The 22,528-nt window shown below is 40.3% G+C and overlaps 1 protein-coding gene across 1 annotated transcript in view; it reads left to right on the top strand.

Moving 5' to 3' along the window:
• arid3c (AT rich interactive domain 3C (BRIGHT-like)) overlaps nt 1–21,851 on the top strand; it is a 34,628-nt gene extending 12,777 nt beyond the window's left edge. The window contains exons 3-9 of the mRNA XM_079346095.1: nt 1,965–2,037; nt 9,776–9,959; nt 10,791–11,035; nt 12,987–13,271; nt 15,635–15,724; nt 17,075–17,676; nt 21,333–21,851. Of these exons, the coding sequence (XP_079202221.1) occupies nt 1,965–2,037; nt 9,776–9,959; nt 10,791–11,035; nt 12,987–13,271; nt 15,635–15,724; nt 17,075–17,232 (1,035 nt within the window). The 3' untranslated portion in view covers nt 17,233–17,676; nt 21,333–21,851. The remainder of the gene's footprint in view (nt 1–1,964; nt 2,038–9,775; nt 9,960–10,790; nt 11,036–12,986; nt 13,272–15,634; nt 15,725–17,074; nt 17,677–21,332) is intronic.
• The last annotated feature ends 677 nt before the right edge of the window (nt 21,852–22,528 follow it).

The raw sequence follows: 22,528 nt of genomic DNA, 5'->3' as shown, positions 1-22,528 counted from the left end.
ATAAACTTGTATCAAATATTCATCATATTTATTAAATTTAAAGTGATTCAAGTGTTATTATTGGACATTTTTTCTTTTTTCTTCCACGTTCCTGTGTGTACCTGTGGATGTTGTCTTTACCTGCTGACTTTTTATCTCAGTTCACTGATTAGCTCTGTATAGATTATTACAGTAAAACTGACAGGTGAACATGAGGTTTCAGGTCAAGACTTTCACCAGCTGTGATTGTACCAGCTCTGTTTTAAATCTATAACAGAGATCAGTGTGTGAATAATGTCTGCAGGAACACGAGCCGATCACAGAACAGATGATAAGAACATCACAGTGAGAGGGAATCATTTATTATCGAGAGCAGGTTAACCTGAGGAGCCTTGTGTTATCGCCTGCAGGTCATCTGTGTGCAGACAAGCTGACATTCTGTTTATCATTAAAGTCAGACAAGCTACTCATTAAATATCTGGACTGTTGATGTGAAAGAGTCTCGTCTCTGTGAGGACGTAAAGAATGATCTGAAGTCAGGCAGAGATAAAAACATTCTTCTGAATAAATTAAATGGATAGTAAAGACACAGAACAACTTCATTAAGAGCTCAGAAATCTACCAGCTCCACTGTGCTGACAATGTTTATAAAAAAATGATAAAGGTTAATATATCAGATCAGAGGATCGCAACACAGGGACCACAGTGTGTGTGTGTGTGTGTGTGTGTGTGTGTGTGTGTGTGTGTGAGTGAGTGTGTGTGGGTGCATGTAGGTGTGTGTGTGTGTGTGTGTGTGTGTGTGTGTGTGTGTGTGTGTGTGTGCGTGCGTGTATGTGTGTGTGTGTGTGTGTGTGTGTGTGTGTGTGCGTGCGTGCATGTAGGTGTGTGTGTGTGCGTGCGTGTATGTGTGTGTGTGTGTAAAAATAGAGGTGCTAGCTGGTCACACACACACACACACACACACAGTATACTGTAGTATACATTGTTTTGACAATTCTAACATCATTATGTAACGAGTGAATGTTAAATTTATTTCGTCACCAGGGCAACAATGAAGTCGTATTGGCACAGTTGGGTAATTTGTTGTGTTTAATTCACATTCAGACAAACTCCTGCACACTGTTATGAAAAAGATGTTAAGACCTTTTCTTACTATTAATATACAGATTGTGTCATTTACAGACATGTATCTAAAAGCATCCAAGTATCGAACACTTTAAAGCTTTTAATATTATACACACAATCACAGACACACACAGCTGTGAGCACTTTGTGTGTCTTTGTATTGATTGTGCTGCATTGTTATTTGTGCGTCAGAACACTTAACATTTTTGTCGTGTCTTGCTGTTCTTTACCTTTCCATATTCTTTGGTGTGTGGACCACCTGCAGAGCACACACACCCTCATGCAAACACACACACACACACACACTCCTTAATGACCTCTCTCCCCCTGGTCTCCTCCTGAGTGCTGACCTGCTCTGCTCCTTTAATATTGGTGACAGCTCGTACACTTCTAAATGATCTGTTATTATCTCAGGGGCCTCGTCCACAGGACCCCACTGTGTCCAAAGGTCATCCTTCTTTCTTCAATCGATTAAGGTGGTCTGTTAGCTCAGGGCTCGATCACTCTGAACACTAACACGTTACTAAAAGCTTCTCTGACCGACAAATACAGGAACCACTGCATAATGCATCTGCCAATAAGGACAGGAGGGCTACTAAAGCATAAAGACACATACAGACACGTGTGTGTGTGTGTGTGTGTGTGCGTGTGTGTGCGTCGTGTGTGTAGAAAAATACACTCAAGGTTGCTCACAAGTTGTCTTAAAGAAATTCTCTGTCCTTGTCTGAGTTTTACACAAATAAAAAACAAGCTCTCCCCCACACACAAAGGAATCACCATGTTTTTTCTCCCTCTCTCTCTCTCTCTCTCTCTCTCTCTCTCTCTCTCCCTCTCTCTCCCTCTCTCTCTCTCTCTCTCAGCTGTACGAGCTGGACGATGATGAGAAGCGTAAAGAGTTTCTGGACGACCTTTTTAGCTTCATGCAGAAACGAGGTGAGATTTTGAATACACAACTGCTCTAAAAAAACGGAATGCATTTAGATAAACATGTTTCCTCTTAAAAACCAGTAAAAGTATTTGAATAAACAAGTCTGCTCTGATACAAACATTGACAAACAGCTGTTTCATTAACACAGACTCGCAGTGTTAAAAGATGCATTCTTGCATTACAACATTATGAGGTAACCTTAACTCGTCCTGATGCAGTGTGAGTGCAGGCCTGTGGGGGGGGGGGGGGGGGGGGGAGGTTGAGTGCGCCCGAAGTGCTGTTGTTTGTGATGTCTCACAATGTGAGTGTTTAAAAATATGAGACCAGTATGACCAGTAAATAAAGACAGCAGTGTTGGAAAAGTACTTGAAAACTGTACTTGAGTAAAAGTAAAGAAACCTCATCAACGTCAACATATGTTCATAATCGAATCAACAATATCAATCAATAACAACACATTAATAAGAGCCAATATTTCCATCTTTGTAGCCAACACAGGAGACTTTTTATGCCTTTCATTTCTCTTGGAGAGTTTTAAGCCTCTTGACAAACAATACCATCCGGCTCACCTGTGAATAACAAAAATCACCCCCCACACACAGTGTGTGCACATGACCATGATTAATCAGATGTATTTTGTTTTTTGCTCCAGGCTGTAAACATTTTAAAAACTGACTCTTTTTTTTCTTGCTGTGGTGTCTATGTGACATCCCAGGCTCTCCTACAGTTCAGATGAATTGTTTGACTTTTTTCTTAGTACGACTTCACAAACAAGAACCATGAGTCAAAAATGGCAGAAAACATCTGAAATCACTATGGCAACAGTAGCGGTGCTTGATTGATGTGTCTTCTTATTTTTCATGATTTAGCTGCTTGTTAGCTCATTGTTGTTGATGATGCTAAGTGTGTGTGTGTGTGTGTGCGTGTTGGGGGGGTTAATATATGAAATATACGTAAAAAGGACTCCAACCTTCATCTGTGGGTGTTTTCAAAAGAAACCTTGTGAAGCCGATAAAACACGTACAGTGTGAGCACAAATATCGTGAGCTTTGGTTGTGATTCAGTCAGTCTGAGCTGACATTCACAAATCATACACAATAATACACACTGGTACACTCGCTGTGTTTCTCATATGACAGGTAGTTTATCCTTCCCTATTTGATTGACAGCCCGGTGTGGTAGTCAAGGTTTTTGTAAAAACAGATTCATAATGATTTATTTATTATTAAATTATAAGGAGTGTCTCTTTAAGTCTCTATTTAGTAACTGTCCATCTGTTGTATGGAAAGTTTTCCTAAGTGAGCGTTCAGCAGCTGTTTCACAAACAGGTCAGTGTTCTTAAGTGTTCATAATGTGAGGAAGTGAACCCCCCGCACGGCTCAGTGTAAAACCTCACAATGAGGCTATTTCAGGAGCACAAGGTCAGAGACGTGTTTTTCTCTATTCTTTGTTCTGTTCACATTTTTTAACACGTCTGAATATAAATCTGTTCTCATCATCGTGACCTTCACTCAAGAGGGGGAAAACAGTTTTACAGATTTTTCTGTTTGATGACAGCGGAAAAATGTGCTCTAATTATTAAATGCTTTAAATTATTGAAATGTGTTCTCTGATTTTAAACATATAAATAATATACTGTCTATTGTCTGTATTTCTATTTATTATATGGACTTTTTTGATGAAAAAGAATTGAATCACTCGTGTTTTAAGGACTGATTGAAAAAAAAATAGGAATAAAATATTAATCGTAAATTATAACATTAAAAAATTAAAGATTTCAATCTTGTTTAAAGTTACATTTTAAACATGCAGAGTGATCTGGAGCATTATAACACTTGTCATAATACACACATTAATCACAAACATAATCTAACCCTTCTAGAAACCTCTCTGTCACTTCCTGTCTGTCGAATCTTTCAGCCACACTTCAGTGACGTCAAGTTATCACAGAAAATAGCTCAGTGTATTTCTAAATTAACTTGTGGTGTTGTTGGGAGTGATGGCTATTTTTACGGCTTTAATATATATATATCTGCAGATCAGGTCTGTGTCTACTATAGCAGAACCTATTTTCAATACAAAACCGATATAGAGCAAAAATGTCCTTAACGTCAGCTGTTTTTTGTTGCTGCGCTAACAATCTCACTTCTCCCTCACTGGACACTTAAAGTGGTCATCCTTTGGCTTTGTCAACAACAATCCCAAAAGAGAAACTGATGTGACTCGTCTTTTCGAGGGAACAGATTCAGGTCTGGAGCAGCTGCTGATGCCAGGATGTGAGAATTTACATTGTTCTCAAAGAGAATAGAGTACTCACACTCGTGTGAAATAAATCTTTGACAATCAGAGAAGTTGTGAAATAATAAATATTTAGATGTGTTTAGATTTTTGAATCAGCATGCTCATGCTTTCTGAGCAGACGTGGAGCAGGTTTTCTTCTATTGTCATGTTTAAAACGTCTTTTTTTGTGCTTGTTTGAGAGATTAGTGTAAGCAGGATATCATAAAGCAACTAAAGTGAGATGTACAGAAGCGCTCAGCTCTCTGTTAGTGAGGACTCATCATGAACTATCTGTCGGAGTGAGACACCCGGACAGGTGTGTGATATTACCTCAGATCATAGCTATAACACAAACCTGTTCTTTTTACATGGTCAGGTACAGTCTTTATACAGTCTGTGTGTGTGTGTGTGAGAGAGAGAGGGGGGGGGGGGGAGCGAGAGAGAGCAGACAAAGCCTGTGATGGCTCCTTTGTACTCTGATAAATCCTCGCTGTGATTTACTGTCTCTTCTGATGAAGCGATGATTATCTCGCGTGGTTTCCATCTTCTTCTCAAACACTAAACTTTTGTCTCGTCCTCGTCACGTCCGTGCTCAGAGTGGAGGGATAAAGAACTAGTGAGAGTTACCTTCAAAAATGTACGAGGGTTCGATCGCTGTCACCATAAATACTCCTCTTTATGTTCCCTCCCTTTATATTTCTCTTTAAAGTCTGCAGAGAAAAAGCTGCTGCAGAGTTGACTGTTCACTTCATGTCATTATTGTCCTGTTACCTTTACTGTCATACACTGTATGAGACTCAGACACTATGATGCAGTGTAAGAGTTTGTAAATCTGTTAGAATCTGTCTTTGTGAACACTTTACTGTTTAGATTTATGTTTATTTTATTTCTTTATCCTCACTGCTTCAGGATTTCTTCACTTTTCACAGTGACGCTCTTTGTTAGCGTGTTGAGGAAAAAGAAAAACAATCCTGTGCTTCTTTAAAAACATGAGTAGCTCACACACTTTGAAGTGTGCATCGATAAAGATTTCAGCATCCAAACCGCCATTGATTGTAAACTGAAAACAGGATACTCCGAGCAATTATTAATTTTGTCTTTTTAATGATTGTTCAGCCTCAGTGAGTTATCCTGAGATTATCATGCACAGCTGTATTTTTTGTACATAGAGTAACTGTGAATATTTTACATACACAGATTTGTATGCTGTACAGGTTTCATTCTCAAACTGTGGTTCGAGTAACACTGGTGGTACGCTGTGATCCCTCTTGTGGTACACTGAGTCTTTTTTTTTTTTGTTTAAAGTCAAATAAATTGACAAGCAACACCGTGACGGGGAGCGGTGGAAGCAAATATGAGGGTTAACATTTATTTGCATTTGCGGCTCCAAATGTGAAGTAATAGTGTGGCAGCAGCAAAGCAGGAAGTGACGTCGGCGACAATGAAGCCAGCACAGGTGCAAGAGGCGACGTTAGCAGTGTCAGATAAACTCTGGCACCCACGGGGAACATACGATGCAAAACAACAAAGATGTGATCTACATAGACAAGTCTAAACCAGTGTGTTAGTACTGTGAAGCATTAAAATGCTCCTGAACACTTTTCACCATCAACATTTACCTCAAGCTAAAGGTGGCATTCAAACTGTTCAAATGTGATCAGTAAATGTAACATCATCGATCATGTGACAGTAAAGGCCTGCATGTGTGATAGCTGGTAACGCTGTCGCACCTTCAAACACGATGAGTTTGGAGTCAGAAGTGGGATGGTTTCATTCAGACTTTGAATTGTTCTACTCAAATTCAACACAGAAATCATGGAAGCAAATTAAATCAACTTTTTTGATTAAAGTAACCAGCGACTAAAGAGCAGCATGCTAACAGTTCTTTGATTTGTTTTATTATGTGAGACAGTTATAATAGCATTATTATATCTCCTCCTCCTCTCCGCTTTCTCCTCCTCCTCCTACTTCTCCTGCTCCTCTTTTTTCTTCTCCTTCTTCTTCCCCTCCTCCTCCTCCTCTTCGTTGTCATTATGATCCATGACCTGATGGGACAGTTACCGTCGACAAAAGACTCCACCTCTCTCTTTTATTCTTCTATCTGTTAGAATCACACACACACACACACACACACACACACACACACACACACACACACACACACACACAGTATTGAAAGTACATACATCTTGTTTTTAGAAGGTGTCTTTGCGACACAAAGCCTGCAGAGTGTATTAATCAGCTCCTGAACGTGTCTGATCTGATAGATACAGATAAATCATGCTTTTATAGATCACTCTTCTATTATTATAAATATCTTAATCAGCGGGTAGTTTTATCGATCACTTCTCTTTATCATTAATATAATAGTTTTATTGATCAGCAGGATGAAGAGGAGGATGAGGAGCTCTCCTGTAGGTCTCAGCTCTTGTGGACAGATTGAGTCTGTTTCAGGTTATAAACAGATTCTGCAGGTGAGAGGGACAGACTCAGCTCAAGTGTTCGGACTCTTCAGCAGTTTTATCTCTCCAGGAACAGGAGTCCATGTGATGACTGGGGTAAAAAAAAAAAAACATCACCTGGGATGAAATCTCTAAACTCAGATTCAGATTCTTTGCTGGAAATGTGTTTTACAGCAGGAGGAGACAGAAGAAACAAAAAGGTCAACACTGCTGCAAAATCAAACGACACACAAAACAGTTTAAAAATCAGACAAAACAACAAAATATCAACCGATTTTAAACATTGCACCAAAATCAGTCAAGACCTCATACCAAGACAGGAATTCCCTCTAAGCTAAAGTGGTTAAAGTGGAGGTGTGCATTACTATTGCATTACATTACTATTATTAACATACAGTATATATGAATATATATAAACTATATAAACTATATATTAAACTTGACTTCAAATAACGTAGAAAAGTTTCCTCTTCATGCAGATCATCATCTGCATGTGGACAGATTTGAGCTCAATCAGGACGAGAGCGCACAGCGCAGCAGAGAGAGAGAGAGAGAGAGAGAGAGAGAGAGAGAGAGGAGATAGTGAGGGCTCAACTCCACAAACAGAAACTAAACAAGAGCAAACTGCACCGGGCAGAACATTTTAATCAGTGCGCGCGCATGTGTGTGTGTGTGTGTGCGTGTGTGCGTGTGTGTGTGTGTGTGTGTGCGTGCTTGAGTATCATACTTGTAAAATTAATACATTTGATTACTTGTATGCTTAAAAGGTTTTTGTTAAGTTTGAAATTGAATTTAAATCTGAGCTGGAAGAGTCCAAACAGTCAACGTCTCCTCATTCATATAATGATCAATAATCATCACTCAGAGCGTCTTAGAAAGTTAAACATCATGTATTTTTTTTACCCTCTGGTTATTCTGTCTTCATCCTCCTCCTCCTCCTCCTCCTTTGTTTCTCTTCAGCAGCAGTTTTTTTGTGCCTGCTGTAGACGGACGATCAATCTTTACTTTAATAGTGTCTCATCTGTCCACTTGCCATCTTGGTGAATGAAGCCTTAATTACTGCCTTTAATTGATGACTTTTTACCTCGTAAGACCGTTCTTCACCACCTCCTCCTCCTCTGCTGCTGTTTGCACTATATTTCTGCACTTATTGATCTCTATTATGGTAAATCCAATGAGCACAATAGACCTCTATCAGCAAAATACAGGTTAATTATCTCAGGGTCACAGTGTGTGTGTGTTCACAAAAAGAGAAGAGGCGTTAATCTGCTCATCGCAGAGGAGGTGCTCATCACCAGTCACACAACACTGAAACTAGTTACAGCTGCTGTAGTTACTACCAAATGAGTTACCAAATTATTAAAGAAACTTTTACTTGGGAAAGAACATTTTGTGTTATTTTATTTTAGCTTTAACACTCATATTAATGTTGACATTATTTCGTGTTGCTGTGTGAGAGGAAAAAACTCATCTAACTCAGTAACATTGCCAATCTGTATTTTGCGAATTCCTCTCTAAAGACTCAACCGTTAAAATGAAGCATGGCGTCAATAACATACCTGTCAATCACTTTCTTTAGTACAGCTGAAATTTTGTGGCACTGGAATTTAAAAACAGGCCTTGTCTGATTCTTCGTCTGCTGCGCTGACGTGCACCAAGACTGAAAAGCAGCATGTGGCTCCAACATTCATTTGACAGCAACATGTGCAAATTTGTCTCTCACTCCAGAACCACACATCTCTCACTACCATGATTCATTCTGGACTTGCTTCACTGCCCTAAACGTAAACTTTTATTGTCTATTGTAAGTGCAACAAAATGATGTTTTTATATGATTGTATTTATTTTACAAGTTTTATTCAGGTAGGCTTTACTGAACGTTTTATTGTTTGGTAAAGTTACATAAATATACACATCGCTACCCATGATATCTGTAAGCTTGTAGCATAGCTAATCCAAGCTAACAAGGTAAGCTTTGGAACTGTAGCCAATAAAAATAATCGATGGCAGAAAGTGTGATTCCACTTGTATGTGTCATATAAACCTTATTCAAAGCTTCTGAAAACCTCATAAAGATAAGACTTGTTCTGAATTCTGACTTGTAGAAAGCAGATTGTTATTCTGTAGGCCATAAGACAGGCACATGGTGCTTTGTATCCAGCAGCATGTGCTATCCTGACCATGACCGACAGCATTCCTAAAGTGCCATGTGCCATTCTTACCGGCATGCTGCAGTCGCGCCATGTCAGATATCCAAGTGCATAAAGGCTGGAGCTCCCACTGTGACATGTTAGTTTGTTTTTGTAGCCGTCACTCAAGTTAGCTGCACGTTGGTCTCTGACACATGAAGTGCTAGCGATTAGCTTAGTGCTTCGTGAGAATAGAATAACTATTTTTGGCGATGGATCGTTCTTCTTCCTCTTTTTATGGTTTATTTTTGGTAAATCTATACCTTTATTTACAGATAGGACAGAAGAAGAAATCTGATTCAAACCAGGGCGTCCCGCGAGGACCTCATCCTCTGTACGTGGGGCGCACGAGGCAACCAGCACCCTAACAAGTGCTTTTACATTTCTGTAATTGTTACGGCTTTGAAAAGTATAGTAGTTCACTGTGACGTGTTACTCCCAACACCGCTCATCAGCGAGGACGTGTTACTGTGCAAAGCTGCAGAGTGTCAAACACAAATCTGTCTCTCTAATTCTCTATAATCCCAATAATCCTAAAGTGAGTTTCTTAGTGTGTTTTCTTATGAAACCTGAATGCTCACGGGTGTTCACCTTTAGTTATGTGTCTTGTATTGGAAAGTTCAAAGACTTTAGATATAAACCTGTAAAGCTCCTGTGTGTGTCTCAGTGTCAGCCGTGTGACTGGTGCAGATAAACCCTCTTTATAAGAATCAGTAGAGGTGTATTGATGGGCGGAGCCTCAGGTAATGGTATTGATTGTAGATATGGTCCTCTCTCTCTCTCTCTCTCTCTCTCTCTCTCTCTCTCTGCAGGGACTCCGGTGAACAGGATTCCTATCATGGCCAAACAGGTGCTGGATCTGTACTCTCTGTACAGACTGGTGACTGAGAAAGGAGGATTAGTGGAAGTCATCAACAAGAAGATATGGAGAGAGATCACCAAAGGACTACACCTCCCTACATCCATCACCAGCGCTGCATTCACACTCAGAACACAGTGAGGACACATACACTGCACAAACACACACACACACACACACACACACACACACACACACACACACATACACACACACCATGAGAGACAAAAAACCAAAAACAGAAAGAGACACACACAGACACTGAGCTGTGATTAAATGATGATGTTTATTTTCTATCAGAGGATAATTACAGGTGTGGAGAGTAGAGTCATCATCTGTGTGTGTGTGTGTGTGTGTGTGTGTGTGTGTGTGTGTGTGTGTAATTACAGTGTCTCTGTTCAGTGTTCAGACTCAGTGCTGTCACGCTCTCATCTTTAAACAGCATGACAGTATGATAAAATGTATTTCATTTAGTTTCTGTTGAGCAGACGTGTTAGAATATCTCCACAGTGACCCCTCAGATCAAAACATGTGAACTGGTCTTCATTATTACTAATACCATCAGAGTTTGGTTGAAAAAAGTAAAAGCACTGATGTGAAATAAATACACGTTTCTATTCTATCATCACTGGAAAGTTTGAGCCTGACGTCTCTTACACTGTGGCGCATGATGGCTCATTTAAATACAAGCAGCCCCGACATATAGAGGCTGTTTGCTCAGCGCAGTGAGAGGAGCATTTAACCCTTTCCGTGTGTTTTGTAGATCTTTTGACTCATTTGACCGTTTGTAACGGGCTCAAAAGCCGTGCAATACTTCTAATTTACTGAACTCAGTGCCAGAACAAAGAAAATAAAAATGAATACCTTAACAATGAGATTAAACATGTAAAATAATCTCATTTAAACTCGTGTTTTACCCCTTTTAAAGGATAGATGAAACTCATTGACTTGTATTATGTCTCTCTCAGGTATATGAAGTACCTGTACCCGTACGAGTGTGAGAAGCGGGGGTTGTCCTCTCCAGGTGAGCTTCAGGCAGCCATCGACAGTAATCGCCGTGAGGGTCGCAGACAAAGCTACGGGTCGGCTATCTTTAATTACTCTCCTGTGGGGACCCCCACCCTGCTGACCCCTCCAAAGATACACCTGTCCCACCTGTCCATGCCCCCCCACAACAGCAGCCACGTCAACCAGGTGCCAGGCATCAAGAAAGGTAACACAGGAGTACTGAATACATTTATTATTTTGATTTCATTTGTTTGTATTTTATTTGACTGCAGAGAGAATTAGAGTCACCTCCTTCTCCTCCTCCTCCTCCTCCTCCTCATTCCTCCTTCTTCACTGTGATGGTCATAACAACACAATGATCAACAATGATCTCTAAGTTCATTCACTTTAAATTCATCATTGTGATGAAGTAGTTTCATCACAATGGTTCAGGTTACTGGCGAGCTGAGGATGGTTGAAGTAAACCAAGCTCTCAAGCACAAACATGTTAAAGTCAGGCAGTGGTAAAAACAATGTAATATTACTGTGTGAACTCGTATTAGGCTCTCCTGAGAGTCTTTATTGAACAGATTTTGTAAACTGAGTTTAGTTTATAAAGAGGACATCTGAAATATGATCCTATGATCAACTTTATCTGAGACAGAGAGTTTGATTTAGAATATGGAGAAACAATGAGCTGATGATGAAACAGTCTGTTTAGGACATATTTCCTGCTACTACTAATAATAATGATAACATGTGAGTTAGTTGTAGTCTTGATGTCGTCAGCTGAACAGACTCTAAATAGAAGTTCACGTGATGTTTCCGTGTTCAATGTTTAACGTTTCCTCGACCACATAAGAAGAAGTTAGCGTGTTAGCATGTTTGAAATAGATTTCACAATGTAGCCACACTTGTATTATTCATCCTGTAACATGTGGCCACTCGCTCATCACCACAAACAGGAACCATCCACACTACCTCTTTTCTGCACCGTCAATTTTCTCAGGGAGAGTCTGTGTGATCTGTAAATGACACACGCATGTATGGGCTGATGTAACAGGAGCAGCACACTCCTATCATTGTTTCAGTTCACAGTCAAAAACGTTTTTGTGGAGTTAGACATTTTGAAACTGAAGCTTGGACTCTCTTGTTTCCATTTGATTTTAATTCTATCCTATAAATTTACTCACTGATAAACAACATTATTTCTATTTTAGTCTATTTTATGCATTAACAGGTTTAAAAGAAAACAAGATCCTCCTTGTATGATGAATAAGATTTTATTGTAAATGTTCCTTTAAAAACTTTTTTTCAAAAAGAGCAGTAAAAGTATAACATTTATAAACGGGTTTAATGCAGATTGATTTATGGCTATGCGGGGTGCTGGTAGCATAGTGGTCAGTGTGCACGGCCCATGTGCAGAGGCTACAGTGGGTCCAGCTTGTCATTTCCCAACTCTCTCTCTCTCTCTTCCCAATGACTGACTCCACCCATGTCCAAAGGCCAAAAATAAACTTTCTTAAAATAAAATTTCTTTTAATAAAACATGAAGATTTCAAAATACAACAGCGAGCGAAGCAGAGCTCTTCTATGGACCTGCTGTAAATCAGCAGCTCTAATATTGACACTCTGCACAGGACTGTTTTCTTTATGCTGTTCCCGCTAGATTTCTGATCATTGCCGCCCGTTCCCAGGCACATTGGAACAACGCATGTTAAATGCTCAGAATAACAAACACCATAGTCATAAAGAGGCGGACATTTTTTTTCTTGATAAAGTTTAAACGTGACATCTGTTATAAACACAGCGGCACAGTTACCGCCAACTCTCAGCAGACATTAATGTTTCAGTAGTTCCAGTTGTCTTATGTTCTCTATCGTTGTCAGTTCATCTGAAAATTAGAAAGTGAGAATTTCCTGACAACATCAGCGGTCAGTCACTCACAGGGATTCTTTTTACCAACCCCATTAATGTTAACATCTCCTGCTACTGGAGGATTTATGTTGGTTCTCGTGGGGTCCTGCGTCTAATGCAGCCTTTTAACACACAAACAGAAATACAGTTACATTCTGGTTTTAAAATAGGAGGTATCTATAATATCTACAGTATAATCTACCACTCTTTGTGATGCATATATGCTCATTTTAGAGTTCTCTCTCCCTCTCTCCCCTCAGAGGAGTCCATGATGTCGAGCTGTCTGCCCGGCCGGGTTCCCCTCCCCCTGTCCCCCGACAGACACAGAGCAGCAGCGGCCGCCCATGCTGCAGCTCAGGCGGCGGCAGCAGTGCAGGTGGCAGCTCTGGAGCAGCTAAGGGGGAAGCTGGAGGGCGGAGAACCACCACAGAAGAAGAAGATGATGATGATGGAGGAGCAGCAGAGGATGATGCACCATGCTCTGCAGCACAACCTGCTGGCCATGAGCTCCACCCTGCCCCTCAACATCACACTGCACAACACAGGTCAGACACACACACACACACACACACACACACACACAGGGATGGGGGAAAGGAGTTGTCATTGTTAACCAATACTTTCACGAATGCAGCTTGATGACATTCATTGATGACTGTGACCGGTGAACCAGTGGTGTGATCTTCATGCACGTAATGAAGCTGCTTCACTGTCTTGTCTTTTTGCACTCTTTGTTGATTCTGTGAATACTTTACATATTTTACAATTTACATTTATCACTGATATCTAAAACTGTCTTTAACTTCTGGACTTGGTCGCTTTACCCGCCATCTTGGATATCTAATGTGCCTGTCTGCTAAAACACTTTAATGTGTGTGTGTGTGTGTGTGTGTGTGTGTGTGTGTGTGTGTGTGTGTGTGTGGAATTACTAATAGTCACATAGTTCATCATATCATTGGTGTCATTTCAGACCGAGCCCTGTCATGAGTAAAAATGTGTGTGTGTATGTGTGTATATGTGTGTGTGTGTGTGTGTGTGTGTGTGTGTGTGTGTGTGTGTGTGTGTGTGTGTGTGTGTGTGTGTGTGTGTGTGTGCGTGCGTGCGTGCGTGCGTGCATGCGTGTGTGTGTGTGTGTGTGGAAGCAAGGTGATGACAGATCATCAGTCACATGACCCTTAATGATGGAGGCTAAAGAAGAGAGAGAGGCCTCTGAGCTGATGTGACATCATTCTGTCTGCATCACTGCCGCTCAGATTAGTCCTAATCACAGCTCACCTGACATCTGATGGAGTCACACACACACTCACACACACGCATGCACACACACACACACCTGCACACACACTCAGAAGATGATTGTTTTGTGCACCTGTCTGCACCCCTGTTATCATCCTCTCATCATACTGAATAAACGTCATATTTGAATCGGTGGTTATGATAAAGCTGAGCAGAGGGAGCCGATCATCAGTCCTCTGATATCCAGAAAAGCACATATCTTATTTAACAGCTGAGTGATAAGAACTTAGATCTTAAAGGTTTATTAAAAAGGAAAGATGATTATTATTTTTAAGGCGTTGAAGCTTTTTGGATCAGAAGCTGAACGTCTTCATGAACGGGGCCATGATGACAGTTTATGTCTTTATAATAATTCGTAATTGGACATATTCTCAGCAGAGGTGGGCACAGCACATTAAAAAATGTTCTTTGGTTACCTTTAATAGAGAGGATAACTTTGATAGCAGCTAATCTGACCAATGAACTCTTTAACCAGATTTACGGTTTATAGAGTGACTGAGTTAACTGCCCACTTTCAGACAAATGCGTCTGTGGTTGTTGTAGTCACAGACATATTTGGTATTTTTAACATCTTAATATAAAATCTTAAGAAAGCATCATTGGTTAGGAGACTTTCCGTCTTCGACATCTGATGTAGTCTCCAGTCAACATGGTCACTTTTTAAACCGTAATGATTAATACTATAATTACACACATCTTTATTAAAAATCTCAAAATAAAAGAAACTTCACTGATCTGTCACCACCGTCTTCACTCTAGTGACGCCTTTAAAGTACCTTCATGTAGGTCAAGGAGCGTTTCATGATTAAAGGGCAGAGACAGGCATTTTGTCTGGTTATTCAATAAGCTCTCGAGAGTACAGAAGGCACTTTTCTCTTGCTCAGGTTGTTCGTGATTCACATGTGAAGGCAAGTTTTGGACAATAACAGAAACCGACTTTAGTGGAAGCTGAAGGTTTTGATAATCGTTTTGTGTCCATGCTAAAAATATATTGAAAAATGTAACGTTGTTATCTGATGGCGAACAGATAAATGGAAAACATAAATAAAATTAAAACAAGTGGAGAAGAACACAGGAAAACAGGAACAGGAAAGAGAATGAAGCAGTTTCATTAAGTCCGAAAAGATCACATCGGCCACTCGCTGTAAATTGTCTTGAATATTTTCTGCTTAATCTCCATCTTTCACCTCAACTCTTTGTGGAAATGTTACTGAGAGGCTGTCAAAAAAAGACTTTCAGGAGTTTTTGTGCGAAAACAGCTTTAGATAAAACATAAAGCTGTTGTATTCTCTATTCTGTGTGTGTGTGTGTGTGTGTGTGTGTGTGTGTGTGTGTGTGTGAACCATCACTTTTATTCACTGTGGTTCTCCAGCTGTGCAGTATTCATTTTAAAGTGACCTGTCTGTATCTGTGATTTTCTGTATCTGTGTGTATGTCTATCTGAGTGTGTGTGTGTGTGTGTGTGTCTATCTAAGTGTGTGTGTGCATGTGTGTGTGTTTGACAGCTCTTTGTCCTGCTGCTGTCACTCCTCAGACTCTCACCGATCGTGCTCGTTGTGTTCCTGCTCTAAATGCTCATATTGAGTTTTCCTCTCTGCTCCTCTCCTGACAGATGATAGACAAGAGGCCGCATTGAACCTGTCTACCAGCGGCATTAGCAGCATCAACATGTCAATAGAAATAAATGGAGTTGTCTACACAGGTAAATAGAGGGGCCGTTTGCTGATGTAATTGCAGGCAGGAAATTCAATAAGTTATAGCAGCACCCTGGTGCTTAGTCCTCCTCACAATTTGATGTCTTTGCTATAAAATCCATCGTAATGAAGTGGCAGTCCAATAGAGTTAAAAAAGTTAAATATCTCAGAATTGGGCCTGTGGAGCCCAGGTCGATGAGGCTTATTGTCTTATGTGTGTGTGTGTGTGTGTGTGTGTGTGTTTGTGTGTGTGTGTGTGTGTGTGTGCGTGCGTGTGTGTGTGGAGGTAATTACTGCCTCTGCTTTAACACAGACCTTTATGTCAGGGTGTAAGCCTGCTGACCATCACTTCACATCACTGCCTGTCTGACATCCTCCTGATACACACTCGTTTAATGCGCCCCATATATCACAAAAGTATACATAAAGGACTGAGGGGGACTATTTATTATCATTATTACACTTATAGAAAAAGTCTTACTCTAATAGAAGGGGTTTAACTCAACAATAATTCATTTATTTTCTCAACATTATTTTGTTTCTTTTGATGCAGAAACAGAAGATTTGGTCTCATTTAGAAAAGAGTCATAATCATTTTACTTTACTTGTCCTTGGCGACATGACACGGAGCCGTCCCCACACCGTTTGAGATCCACTAACATCAGTAAATCTGGTCTAACTTGTCAGTTTGGGACATATTACTATGAGACTAAAAACTATAGTTTTAATATTAATTTTAATCAATTAAAGTCTTAAACTACTGAGACTAATATTTTACCAGACTTTATTTATTCGTGCTACCACATGAACACACCAGCGAAACAAACAGACTTTAATGTTTCCTCTCACACTTCTTATTCATTTTAAACTTTTTTTTTTTTATCTGTTTAATTTCTTGACTCAGTCTCAGTTTGTGTTTGATCAGGAGAAAGTACGGCATATAAATCTGTACGGATAGTTCAGTGACTTATGCAAACTTTGTATCAACGTGAGGGTCTCGGACATGAACAGAAAAGTTATGAGAGCACACTCTGTACTGACACTCACTGTGTGTGTCGATAGATAGATAGATAGATAGATAGATAGATAGATAGATAGATAGATAGATAGATAGATAGATAGATAGATAGATAGATAGATAGATAGATAGATAGATAGATAGATAGATAGATAGATAGATAGATAGATAGATAGATAGATAGATAGATAGATAGATAGATAGATAGATAGATAGATAGATAGATAGATAGATAGATGAAAAGTAAGAGCCAGTAAGAGGCAGAAATATGATAAATTGTCTCAGATGTGATCTGCTCAGCGTATACACTGAGTCTGACTGTGACCTTTGACATCCTCAGGTGTGCTGTTCTCAGGTGAGTCGCTGATGACGGGACACCGCGGGAGACACAGCAGCTGTCACACTCAGGGAAAGAGCAGTCCCTCTCACTTCCAGCCCTCCTCCTCCGCCTCTTCATCCTCCTCCTCCTCCTCGCTCCAGAGAAACTCCTCCCCCTGAGCCTCCTGGCCCTCCACCTCACACTTACACACACACACACACACACACACACACACAAATACACACACACACACACACACACACACTCTGTGTTTGAGTGTGTGTTAATATTGTCTTTACCTCCTCATCTGTCAACTGGTGTTCACACAGTAATGTCACGTGGAGTGTGAATGAAGAGTCCCTCCGTGTTTGATCCAGAGAGCAGTCAGCTCTGAGCTCATACACACAGCTGACACCAAAGAAGAAGAATCCATCCTGGTTTAAACTTTAAACATGAGCCCACTGCTTCAGCATGAACATGTCAACATGTGAGCTGAATCCAAAGAGACACAACACATCCAGAGGAGTCATCTGTAGCTGTGTTCAGTGTCATCAGAGACTTTATACTGAAGCATCAGATGCTCCTTTTGGCCACCATGTCTTTATATACAGTCTTATGTAAGTGTGCTTTATTTCTCTCAAACACAGTCAGCTTACACAGCTCTAATGAACAAACCCTGTGCTCATCACCAAGACTTTAAACTAACTGGTTTAAACTCAGTGCCTCCTCAGCTCAAAGCTGTGTTCAGACCAAACACATCCAAAACAAATTCATTCACAGCATGTTCAACAGCACTACAAACTCAAAATACACAGATTCTATTGGGATTTGATAAACAGGCTTAAAGGACGCTGAAAAAAACGTTGTCATGCTGCGTATTTGTAAAAAGCCAAAATTCAGGATTTGTCAGCTCTGACTGCAAGACAACAAAAATAAAATGTTAGTTTTTATAATGGAGTTTGTTTTAAATATTTCTGATATACTGGGACATTGCCTTCTGCATGACTCACAGCTTTGATTATCTTTGCATCGAAATTGTGTGTCATCTCAAGGTGCGTTTGGTCTGAACACAGCTTCACACCTGTCCACAGGTATAAACACAGTTATAAACTAAAGGCTCTTCACAATAACTCCATGATAGCAAAGCTTCACTCTGAGGCTGATGTTGTTGGTGCAGTCCTGTGTGTCACACTGTTAACAGGACTGAAAGCCCTCCAAACACACGATGGTGACGACACAGTGCAAAGTCACATCACCAGTTACATTTTCTCTTTAAAGCAACAGTATGTATAAAGTTTGGCTTGGTGCATTTTGGCGCCCTTTGAAGGTCTCTGACTGCAACTGCACAGTCGGTAAAACAGAGATGACGCTGTTACACCTCCTCTTCATCAACAATGTGCATTCGTTGATAAGCGGAGGGCAAAGCAGGAGTTCCTTTAAATAGTGCTGCCAGCCGAGATGTCCTGCACACTTGGCTCTGTGCAGTACAGGAATCATTATTTGATCGAGTATCAAAACATGCTTTGCTTTTCCCTGGAGTGCAAATACAGCGAGTCATGGTGTTTTAAACTGATTCTTTAATGGGAGCGTTCATTGATAGGTCATAAATGTCTTCTGAGATACTCCTTCAATCCTAAATAAAACAGTACCAAAATGTGCTGATAATGCACATGAGGAGAGCGGTGAATTCATATGAAGTCATTTTGTTCTGGGAGCATATTTACAGATCAAAAAGTTATCGTTTGGCGTTGTTGTAGCATTTCTCGACAAGGCAGCACATCTATACAGAACACCAGCAAAGCTGCTGGGAGAACCAAAAGAAACCATAAACGGCTTTGTAGCTAAAGGCAGCTGTGAACTAGTGCTGCAAAGCTGTCACACTTCTCACCAGTGACAGCGGCCTGTTCGTTACATACTGCTGAAAACAGGCAACCAGGGCGCTCTGTGGTGATGGTGGGACGCCACTCTCCCTGTTGAAAGTTATTGTTCCATGAGATCGACTTTCGAAACTACAATTTTTAGGTTGTAAAGTTAAAGCTTGTTGCTTTAACACCAACATAAAGTAACCCATATGTCTTCATAGATTTACATGTTACGGAAACAAATGACAGACACAGACGACTGTGTCGCGCCCAAAGAAAAGCTTTAATTGTTTTATACAACGTAACATTTTTACTTTTGATGGTGTAAGAAGGAAGGACTCCCTCTAAACACACACACACATACACACACACACACACACATGCACAGTATTTTAACCCTTACTGAACGTTAAACAGTCCTTTTAGACTGACAGGTATGTGAAGGGTTAAAGTGATGTGGTCATGGCGGTCTGCGGTCCCAGACTTTCTTCATTCATTACAGTAAATATTGCAATCAACTGGATTGCTACACTGGTTGCTGTGGTCGGAAATATTTACACAATCTGTCCTGAGGCTGCAGCAGGTAGCAACGGTAACTGTAGAAACTAAATCTGAACCACAGACAGAGACGTCTGAGAGAAGAATAAACATGCACACACACACACACACACACACACACACACACACACTCATGTGCACACAGTCTGCAGGAAATCACACACACTGTTGTTTATATTCTGAACAGAATCAGGTGTTTGTTTCTTTGATGCACTTATGTCCACTATCTAAGCTCCTGTTTCTCTTCCCTTTCTTTGTTTTAATATTTTGCTTTATTGTGAAGGGAAACAGGAAACCGTAAACCTGCTTGAAGATTTTTTTTTTTAATTTTGTCTCTGAACTGTTGAATTGCAGATTTTATTTATGATATTTGAGATGTGATCCTGCAAATGTTGCATTCAGCTCCATCAATGTGTGCAGATACCTCAGCAGTCTGTCTGTAGATAGTCGTAGTATAAAAACAAATATACCTCATGATGTTTTTTTTTTTATTATTATTGTACAGCCATTTAAAAAAAGTTTCCTTCAACAGTTCATTGGATTTTTTTTGTTTTGTTTTTCATATTTTGTATGATTCTACCAAAGAAGGGAATATTTTCTTGACATATCTACCTCATTTGTTATAGACTGTGCCAACAAGCATGTTCACCACCTTAATGCCACTGTATTCATGCTGTATCATATCCAGGTGTTTGTGTGAACTCAGAATGCGTGTCAGAGAATCTGTAGCTTGTTCTAGAAACTTCTGATCATGTTCAAAGTGCTTCATGTTTGTTTTTCTGAAGGCACGACAGAGCTGTCGTCAGAGAGACGCAGAGAGAGAGAGTGATCTGATAAAATGAAGAAAACATGGACGCAAAGAGGAGACAGCAGCATGAGACAATGAAACAATCCCATCAGATTGGCCTAATGGGGGGGGGGGGGGGGGGGGGGGGGGAGTCAACATCCGTACGCAAATAGTTCCAGTTTTAACATGTCGCGACATCCTGTATCTTAAAGGGATACTTGACCCATTTACATGAAGCTGTGTATCATTAGAAACATGGTAGCAGCGTTGAATGGTCGTGAATCCAGCCCTCATTTTAGGGCTGGATTCACGACCATTCAACGCTGCTACCATGTTTCTAATGATACACAGCTTCATGCAAATGGATGAAGTATCCCTTTTAATCAGAAACTGAAGAAGTGAAAACAAAATCTGAGCTGAAAATCAGCCATGTGAACAACACACAAAAAGAGCATTTGTTTTGAGCGATCACATTTACCACCGAGAAATCACTGCTGAATAATCCTGAGAGTTTAAAGAAAAGGCTTTTTCGGAGCACTGGCAGAATGTGGTTTTTTGGGGTTTTTTTGGGGGGCTTCAAGCTTTAGCGCAGATAAACTGTAGATAAGAAAAACGTCACACTGTCAGCCGGTGTTCATGGTCCCCTAAAGTTGAATCGGAAAGATGTCACTGACTCTGACTTTTACCTGAGAAACATCAACAGGGCAAAAGTATGAAAACTTACCAACATTAGATTTCACATAGCGATCCTCAGAGGATGAACATTTCGAGCTTCTCCTCTGTCATGTTCTGTTTCTGCTGTCTCCTCTGTGTTCACGGCTTTTCATGCAGACTGTTCATATACTTTGGGTTTACTAATGTTTGTTCAGCTAGGTGTCATGCAGACAGTGTACCTGTCCAGGTCAATTACCTGTGATAATAATCATAATATATTGTGTGACTGTGTGTGTAGATGGTGACGTTTTGTACAAACACAATCGTGCAGCAGAGGACAATCCTCGGCCAATGAGATGAGCTATTGGAGGTGGTTGTGCTTTCTGATTGGTGTGTTTACTTGAAATGTGTTTTATAGTGATCAGACCGTCTGCAGGTCGAGACAAGATCAATGAATCAGATCGATATGAACTGACAGCCGGATCGGACACATCTGACCAATCATCTTTATCCACATCATCATCTGCTCAGAACGCACATCACTTCAACATCTGTCACGCCAACACGTCCGTCACGGGCAGAGCTGTGAAGAGGGAGACGTATTTGAAAAAAGACGTTCAGTTTATCGTCATTTCGACGACGTCAGAGACTCACAGTTTGAACTCGCCACTGATTTTATGACAAATTCTGCTTGTCAATCAGCTGTTAAAAAAATGTATATAGCCAGATAAAACATCTTATGAGGAAATCAAAACTGAGGGAGAGTTGTCAACTACAACTCCCATAATGCTTTTCCAAGAGAAACTTCTGAATCAATAATAAACAATCTTAACTGAGAAAACCTCACGTGGAGTCTCTTACATGATATACTGTAGGCTATAGTTCAAAGCAGGAGCTATGTATATTTTACATGAATCAAAAACAAGAAGGAGTTAAACACAGCACCATGTTTAAAAAAAAAAGGAAAACAAGCTTTCTTGGATCCATGATGCAGGTGATGAAGAAAGAGCTGTGGAGTTGAAATATCTTGCTGGTTTTCTAAAATGTGAAAAGAGAGTTGACGTGATTCAGGCGAATCCTCTGTTTTATGAGGACATTTATGGAGATCATTACAGACAAACAGAAGTAGCTGGTTCTCCCTCTTCACACCTCTGAGGTTTCATGTGACTGATGGATTATCTTTAATCTATAGATATATGTTTAAACACCTGCTCCAGGACCATCAGAGCGTGAGACACCTGAATCAGTGGCCCTACAGTCCCTCGACGTTCCAACTGAAAATACAAACGGATTTTGAGGTGCGCATGTTATCATGACTTTGAGGTGAAATAAGAGTCAGACTGACTTTGAAGAATCAGAGCACGAGTTCTGTCAGCAGAGATAAAGAGACCAAATAGTGAGATTGTATTTCTGATTGAATTACTGACTGTAAGATCAGAGATCTGTCTTTCACTGTGACAGATCAGAGATCTGTCTTTTACTGTGAATCAGGTGTTAGCATGTTTCTTTACATGGTTTCACCTGAGCACACACCCAGCTGAGTTTTTTTCAAACAAACTTTACAATCTGAGTGACAAAAAAGGAAATGATCATCTGTCTGGGATGATCCTGAAT

The sequence above is a fragment of the Symphodus melops genome, assembly GCF_947650265.1.
Source record: "Symphodus melops genome assembly, chromosome: 1".
NCBI classification, from domain to species: Eukaryota; Metazoa; Chordata; class Actinopteri; order Labriformes; family Labridae; genus Symphodus; species Symphodus melops.
Note: the sequence above shows the minus strand (reverse complement) of the source record. Positions and strands in the feature narration are given on the sequence as shown.